The 8,829-nt window shown below is 50.6% G+C and overlaps 1 protein-coding gene across 1 annotated transcript; it reads left to right on the forward strand.

Moving 5' to 3' along the window:
• The first annotated feature begins 5,096 nt into the window (after positions 1 to 5,096).
• LOC146207029 (uncharacterized) lies at positions 5,097 to 8,584 on the forward strand. Its single transcript, XM_084576144.1, has 3 exons — positions 5,097 to 5,478; positions 7,278 to 8,137; positions 8,282 to 8,584. The coding sequence occupies exons 1-3, from the start codon at positions 5,097 to 5,099 to the stop codon at positions 8,582 to 8,584; spliced, it is 1,545 nt and encodes a 514-aa protein (XP_084432270.1).
• The last annotated feature ends 245 nt before the right edge of the window (positions 8,585 to 8,829 follow it).

Genomic DNA, 8,829 nt, shown 5'->3' on the forward strand with positions numbered 1-8,829 from the left:
GTGAAAGTTCAGGCTTCAGCTGCGCTACGCTGAACTGGAAATCATTATTACGCGAGATGAAACGACAAGCCCTGTTTTGTATTGCTTCCAACTTCTCTACTAAATATTTCTGATGGGGGGACCCGATAGAGGAGGCGTACTCTACGAGCGGACGAACAAAAGTTATGTAGGCTAATCTACGAACGTGAGATGTAGTGTTTTTTTTAGGTTGCGGCGAAGAAATCCTAATGACCTGGAAGCGTGAGCAGAAATGCTCGCTATATGATCTGCCCAACAAAGATTTGGAGTGAGGTGTACGCCTAGGTATTTGTACCGCGTAGTCCGAGCCAATGTAACGTTATTAATGTGGTAGAAAAAATTTTTAATTCGCTGATTTTCGCGAGAAAAAAATTATGTTACATTTTGAAGTGTTCAAGGTCATCAGCCACGTTTTACACCAGTCGTTAACGCGGTTCAGATCATTTTGAAGTAAAATGTGGTCTTCAGTGTTCTTTATTGCACGATAGATGATGCAGTCATCAGCAAATGTGCGTGTACAAGACGAGATGTTATTCGGCAGGTAATTATTATTGTAACGTAACGTTACACAGAAGGCGCTCTGGCACTCTGGCACCGAAGAACACCAACAACCAGTCAGGTCAGCACGAAAGCGGAGCACCGTTTTTTGCTTCATCGTCTTCTCCGAATCGCCCGTTCAAATCTTCGTCGTCTATGAATGACATGTGTCATTGCCCCCCTTCTTGGCAGCATCGCCTCGATGCTGCAAATGCTGCTTGATGCGATGAGCTGACAGATAGTATGCTAGGTTGGTATGGGATACCACAACACAAAACGGGGCGCCATCAGTCTCAAGAATAGTCAGCGGGGCGATCGTGGTAGGGTTTCATCCGGACGACGTGTACAACATCAGTGAACTTGCGTCGTCTGCGGCTTGAGGGATCTTGGGTCGCGGATTCAACTTCGTAAGTAACGTCGCTGAGGCGGCGGAGGACCCGGTGTGGGCCGAAGTACCGGCGCAGCAATTTTTCAGAGAGCCCACGATGGCGAACGGGCGTCCAAATCCAGACATAGTCTCCAGGCTCGTAGGCAGCGAAGCGCCGTCCCTTGTTGTAACGGTCAGCGTCTAGTTGCTGTTGTAGGTATATGCGCTGCCTTGCCAGCTGCCGCGCTTCTTCCGCACGCTGAGTAAAACTAGCAATGTCCAGGTCAAACTCATGTTCATCGTCGGTGTATACGGGCAGCATTGTATCCAGTGGAGTGGTCACTCGACGGCCCAAGACAAGCTCTAAGGGTGTGAGCCGCGTCGTCTCCTGAAGTGCCGTATTATATGCGAACGTTGCATATGGGAGGATTGGATCCCATGTCTTATGCTCTATATCCACGTACATAGACAGCATGTCGGCCAGAGTTCTGTTTAGCCGTTCCACCACGCCATTAGTTTGCGGGTGGTATGCCGTGGCCCGTCTATGGCTAGTGTGTGTAAGGTTCAGTACAGCCTTAGTCAGGCGGGCCGTAAAAGCTGCCCCGCGATCGGTAATGATAACAGCCGGAGCGCCATGACGCAATGCGATGTCGTGGACAAAAAACTCTGCTACTTCGGTGGCAGTTCCATTTGTGAGCGACGCGGTCTCAGCATATCGGGTCAAGTAGTCTGTCGCGACAACAATCCAACGCTTTCCATTAGTTGATTTCGGGAAATGACCAAGAAGATCCATCCCCACTTGTTGGAAAGGAGTTTTCGGTGGAGCGATCTGCTGAAGAAATCCAGCTGGTTTCACGGGTGGAGTCTTTCGGCGTTGACAATCACGGCAGGTTTTAGGGTAAGATCGTACTGAAGGTAATAATTTCGGCCAATAGTATTTCTCCCGAATTCTTGCAAGCGTACTACTAGCTCCCAAGTGGCCGGCGGACGGTTCGTCGTGACAAGCGCTTAAGATGTCAGGCCGTAGGTGCGTAGGTTCTACGAGTAGAAATGTCTCTTTTGATCTTTCAAAATTGCACTTGTAGAGAACTCCACTTTGTAAAGCGTATGACTGCAAGCCACGACGAAAAACAAGCGGTGCTCTACCCCCGCGTCCTTCCAGATAATCGATGAGCGGCGCCAGCTCCGGGTCCTTGCGTTGATGGTCAGCCATATGGGATTGGGTAATGGCCCCAATAAATGGAAATCGTCGGCGTTTTCCACTGCAGGGGAGTCCAATGGCGCGCGTGACAAGCAATCCGCATCTTGGTGTTTATGTCCCGACTTATAGACAACAGTGACGTCATACTCTTGAAGACGGAGGCTACAACGAGCTAAGCGTCCAGACGGGTCTCTAAGGCTTGCCAGCCAGCACAAGGAATGATGGTCGCTGACAATACGGAAGGGTCGTCCATACAAATATAGTCGAAACTTGCTGTTGGCCCAGATTACCGCAAGGCACTCCTCCGTTGTCGAAGAGTTCGCCTCCGATCGTGAGAGTGTTCGGCTCGCGGAGGCGATAACCCGTTCTACTCCGCCTTGCCACTGAATGAGTACCGCGCCGAGGCCAACGTTGCTGGCATCAGTATGTACGTCGGTTGCGGTGTCTTTATCAAAATGGGCGAGTATTGGGGGTCTGTGTAGGCGGCTTCTAAGCTCCTGGAAGGCTTGTTCTTGATCGTCTCCCCACAGCAAGGGTATGTATTCTCTGGTTAGTGCTGTCAGGTTTCAACTATCTTAGAAAAATCTTGGACGAAGCGTCGGTAGTATGAACAAAGACCTAGAAATCGTCGAAGTGCCTTTTTGTCGGTGGGGCGTGGAAAATTTGCCACTGCGGTAGTCTCTCGGGATCAGGGAGAACGCCCTGTGCACTAACAACATGGCCGAGAAAGCGTAGTTTCTTGAAAGCAAAGTGGCATTTCTCATGCTTGTTCGTTAGTTGCGCGCCTTTGAGTGCTTGAAGCACGATGCGCAACCGGTCCAAGTGTTGCTCGAAAGTAGGCGAGAAAATAACAACATCATCTAAGTACACCAAGCACGACTGCCACTTCAGACCTGATAAAACCGTGTCCATCATACGTTGGAACATGGCCGGTGCAGAGCAAAGACCAAACGGAAGCACCTTACACTCGTATAGGCCGTCGGGCGTCACAAATGCAGTCTTCTCTCGGTCTCTCTGATACACCTCGATTTGCCAGTATCCGCTTTCTAATGAGGAGAAGTACCTGGCGTCGCGTAGTCTGTCGAGGGCATCATCAATCCTGGGCAGCGGATAGCCGTCCTTTTTAGTCACGTTATTTAACTTTTGGTGATCGACACAGAATCTCAAGTTGCCATCTTTCTTTTTCACAAGGACCACTGGCGACGCCCATGGGATCGTCGAAGGCTGGATCACGTCGTCCGCAAGCATTTCATCCACTTGCGTTTTAATGGCGTCACGTTCCTTAGGAGAAACCCGGTACGGGCGTATAGCGAGCACCCTCATTTCACCTTCATTTATCTGCTTGTAACTTACGGGGGTCTCGGTTCTCGAAGTCTTGAAGCCATAGGTAGCGTAAGAGGGTTCTAGCACAGCTTTCGCCCTCCCTCTTGACCACGTTCCACGTGACGCTGGCTGTAACACAGGACGTTCCACGTCCACCGCTAGAGTTGAGGCTGGCGCTGGTGAACACTATCAAGGTTAGTATACAGACAACATTAATACCCAAGAAAGTAGCAGGCGGGACAGCGGCCGATGTATCTCAGTTGGAAGAGCAGCGGACGCGATATTCGGAGGTCGTGGGCTCGGTTCCCCCAACGGCACGTTGTTTTTCCTTCTACTTTGTGTTTATTGTTCCCCTAAACAGATTACTTTACTAATTTATGTGATTATCGAAAGAAAAATAAAGAACACATCAAGTACAATCCCCAATGCTTTCCTTGGCCTCGCCGACTGTTGGCTTCTTGCCTTCATATATTATAACGAACACCCTTAATACCCCTTCATTTATCTGCTTGTAGCTTACGGGGGTCTCCGTTCTGGCAGTCTTGAAGCCATAGGTAGCATAAGAGGGTTCTAGCACAGCTTTCGCCCTCCCTCTTGATCACGTTCTACGTGACGCTGACGGTAACACAGGATGTTCCACGTCCACCGCTATGCTTGAAGCACCGGACGCGATATTCGGAGGTCGTGGGTTCGGTTCCCACCATCGGCTAGTTGTTTTTCCATCTACTTTGTGTTTATCGTTCCCCTAAACAGATTGCTTTACAAATTTATGTGATTATCGAAGTAAAAATAAAAAAAAGACATAAAGTACAATCCCCAATGCTTTCCTTGGCCTCGCCGACTGTTGGCTTCTTTCCTTCATGTTTTATAACGAGCACCCTCATTTCCCCTTCATTTATGTGCTTGTAGCTTACGGAGGTCTCGGTTCTGGCAGTCTTGAAGCGTAAGAGGGTTCTAGCACAGCTTTCGCCCTCCCTCTCGATCACGTTCTACGTGACGCTTGCGGTAACGCAGGACGTTCCACGTCCACCGCTATGGTTGAGGCTGCCGCTGGTGGACACTCTCAACGTCAGTATACAGACAACATTAATATCCAAGAAAGTACCAGGTGGGACAGCGGCCGGTGGTGCTCAGTTGGAAGACCACCGGACGCGATATTCGGAGGTCGTGGGTTCGGTTCCCACCATCGGCACGTTGTTGTCCTTCTACTTTGTGTTTATCGTTCCCCTAAGCAGATTAGCTTACTAATTTATGTGATTATCGAAGGAAAAATAAAAAAGGCATAAAGTACAATCCCCAATGCTTTTCTTGGCCTCGCCGACTGTTGGCTTCTTCCCTTCATGTATTATAACGAACACCCTCTGTAAAGAATATATAAAGAAAAAGAAGAAATGCCGAGCTCTTGCTCCCGAAAGAGAACCCTTCGTCGGAGAAAGACGCCTGTAAACGTTGTTGAATATATCCAGTGTTTTTGTTACCGTTAAAGAGTTTTTGTCCGCGTGTGATTTCTTCACTTTTATTCGAATCCCCTAAAGTTCAAAGTTTTAGTAACAAATTTCAGTCTAATATAAAATCAACAACTACTACATGGTGCCGAAACCCGGGATGAGAAGATGGTGCCGAAACCCGTGAAGACCACGACGGACCAAAATGGAAAAGCTCAAAGCGAAGAGGCGAAGTCGACGAGGGCAGAACACGATTATCATCAACGAGGCCACAACAGCACTGCCGACAGCCAACTTCCAACAGTTGACAGCTCTGCTTCACAGACTGGAAGTCAGCAATGATGAGCTGCGGAAGATCAACGACGAGTTGGAGAACTATCTACCGGAGGAAGCATTCGAGACCGAGTTTACAGAAAGCGTCAAATACGACAACCGGGCCATAAACCTCATCGGCCAACTGAGGGCTCGGATCGCAGCTTCACAACAGACTGCGTCTGAACAGAACGCCGGATCGACGCAAGCGTCCGTGCCGACGCCCAGACTCACTGCAATCAGGCTTCCGAAGCTGCAGCTCCAGTCTTTCAATGGTGAGCTTGCCAACTGGCAGTCTTTTTGGGAATGTTTCCGCGAAGTGGTGCATGATAATCAGGCCCTGTCCAAAGCGGAGAAATTTCATTACTTAAAGAGCCTCCTCATCGGGCCTGCCGCATCGGCAGTAAAAGGATTGCAGGCAACTGAGGCCTGCTATGACGACGCGTTACAGATACTGCAGCGCCGTTTCGGCGACAAGGGGCTAATCGAACAAGAACACCTGACCCAATTAAGGACGCTACCGCCAGTGTCGTCATCAGGAGATGTCAGAGGACTCCGCCGGCTCTACGATCATGTTCAAGCCCACATTTGCGGGCTAACGGCTCTCGGAGTGACCAAGAATGTCTATTGCGCCATGCTTTGCGACATTATTCTAACGGCGCTGCCGCGAGACATGGTGGTGGAGTTTCACCGCCTGGCAAGCCGAGCGACCAAGACAGATGTATTGGCGCCGCCCGATAGTAGTCCCGCGTCACCAGCGCAGCAGTCCTCCGCCTCAACGCAGGCAGCAGACAGATCAGAGAGAAGGCTAGAGGAGGTACTACATTTTCTGCTGGTAGAAACAGAGTGTCGAGAGCGATGTAGGCAAGGTCCCACCTTTGAGAAGCCTTCTTACAAGGAAAACCTCGGCAAACGCGCCAGGCAGCCGATTCCGAGTGCCGCTGTTCTTTATGCGCAAACAGAGAAGACAGAGAAACGCGCATTTTGAGATTCGAACAGGCACGACACAGAGATCTGCAAGGCTGCACTGACGAACGAAGAAAAAATCGAAAAACTTGCCAGGACTAAAAGGTGCTTTCGGTGCACAAGGTGGGGACACCGAGCAAAAGACTGTAGGCGTAAGATAAAATGCGGGAATTGCGCGAAAAGGCACGCGACCTCAATGTGTAACCCCAATTGGGCAGCGATCAAAACTGACGTGACAACAGAGGTCACCGCCACTAATGTGCATGCAGACGCCAAAACAGAAGAAACGCAAGAGACGGCACTGCAGACTTTCCGTGCCTTTGCGTTGGGGAGCACCAAATACGGCTACATCCGGGGCGTAATGGACGGTGGAAGTCAAAAAACGTTCATTCGAGCAGATATCTCAAAAACACTTGATTTGAAGGTTTTAGGAAAGGCCGACTTCCGCCTAAACACCTTTGGTGCTGCGGCCGCGCAAGTCCAAAGCTACCGGCTGGTAGAAGTTCGCCTTCGGAGCCAATACGGAGATCACGAAATAGCAATAGAGGCTATTGAGGTGCCCTTCATATGCAAGGACGTCAGGCAAGTGCCCACAGATCACAGTTTTGTGCAAAAGATGGAATTTCGAGGAGCACTGCTCGCAGACAGACTGATCCATCCAGGCATGTCTTCAGTGCCAGGTATTGAATTACTAATTGGAGCCGACCACCTTTGGAAATTTCAAACGGGAGAGGTGCAAAGATGCAACGAAAATGAAGGATTAGCAGCAGTGAATACAAAGTTTGGTTGGACGATTCAGGGACCGTTCAGTGTGACTTCAAGCCTCGCAACCGCAAACAATGTTTGCATACTAAGAATAGGCTTGGAAACTGCAGACCACGTCCACACTACGCTGCAGAATGTCTGGGAACTAGACGCCATCGGCATAAAAGATTCCCCAGAGACACACACGACGAAAGAGCACTGAGCAAGGTAAAGTTGGAAAAGAAAGGTCAGCGCTATGAAGTTGCCTTGCCATGGAAAGACGCATCCAAAGAACTCAACGACAACAAAAATATGGCAATTCGGCGACTCGACAACCTGACAAAGCGACTATGCCGCAATCCAGAACTCGTTGAGCAATACGACGACGCCATCAAGGCAGGGCATGCGGAGCAGGTGACCGAAGAAGTAGTGTCTGGGAAAGTTTATTACATGCCACATCAGCCAGTCGTACGTAGTGAGGCAACTACAACGAAGCTGCGTGTCGCGTTCGACTCATCATCACACGCTCCGAGGAAACGGTCATTCAACGACCACTTGGAAAAAGGACCTAACCTTGTCAGTGATTTGGTGCAGATTCTCTTGAGGTTCCGCCTACACAAGGTCGCTCTCGTAACAGACATCGAGAAAGCGTTTCTGCAGATAAGCGTGCGGCCGGAGGATAGAGACGCCCTGCCGTTCTTCTGGTACAGTAGCCCGCCGCTTGACCCGTCAGCATTGCCGGATATCGAAGAATGGAGAATGACTCGGGTACCGTTCGGTACGACAGCCAGCCCGTATTTGCTGACCGCTACCCTCCTCCACCACCTTAAACGCACGACAAAGGAAGTCTCGAAAACGGCGAGCCTCATGAAGGACTCCTTTTACGTGGACGAACTGGTGACGCGGGCGGCTACAGTAAACGAGGCGTTGAGAATAGCCACTGAAGCCATCGACATAATGAGCGATGCCGGCATGAGCTTAAGGAAATGGTCCTCGAATTCCGATGCAGTCCGCGCGGCGTTTGGGGACGACGAAACTACACCTTCGAACGGTAAACAGAAGATCCTGGGAATGAAATGGAACGCAGCTGACGACAAGATGGCAATATCCCTGGCCAGTGTGATCAGCTCATTAACTAGCGGAGCTGCGTCGAAGCGCGCGGTGCTGCAGGCGTCGGCAAGAATATTCGACCCCTTGGGCCTCGTCGCACCGTTCGTGGTGCCGGCAAAGATACTTTTTCAAAGGCGATGGGAGAGAGGTATTGATTGGGACGACCAATTAGCGAGCGACTTGGAAGCAGACTGGAGAAGTTGGTGTTTAAACCTCGCCAATCTGAGACAACTCTCCTTCCCACGTTGCATCGTACAGAACGACCACGTTTCCGGGCAGCTCCACATTTTTTGCGACGCAAGTCCGACGGCCTACGGGTGCTGTGCCTACCTCCGCAATGGAGAAGACAACAAAACGGTGAGCGTCAACCTCATCCTTGCCAAGTCACTCGTGGCGCCTCTGAAGGCCTTGTCGCTGCCTCGGTTGGAGCTGATGGCGCCTGTAATTGGATCACGCATGGCCACCTACTTTCAAGGAACAATTGATCACCAAATGAATGTATTCTATTGGACTGACTCGATGATTACGCTCCTCTATCCCTTGGAAACGCGCATAAAATGAGTTGCACTCATTTTGGGGGGGGGGGGGGGGGGGGGAGGATGTAAAGAATATATGAAGAAAAAGAAGAAATGCCGAGCTCTTGCTCCCGAAAGAGCAGCCAGCAAAACTCAGCGCGTTCCTAGGTATAGGCATAGTCCACTTTACCGGAACGACCGGGGAACGCACGATTGGGAACAAGGGTCGGCGTGGCACCCCGCTGAGGAGAAGGAGGGGCCTGGGCCGGCGACGAGGAGGCTGTGCGCACG

This window comes from Amblyomma maculatum, chromosome 1, assembly GCF_055883805.1.
Source record: "Amblyomma maculatum isolate TAMU_Amacu chromosome 1, ASM5588380v1, whole genome shotgun sequence".
NCBI lineage: Eukaryota > Metazoa > Arthropoda > Arachnida > Ixodida > Ixodidae > Amblyomma > Amblyomma maculatum.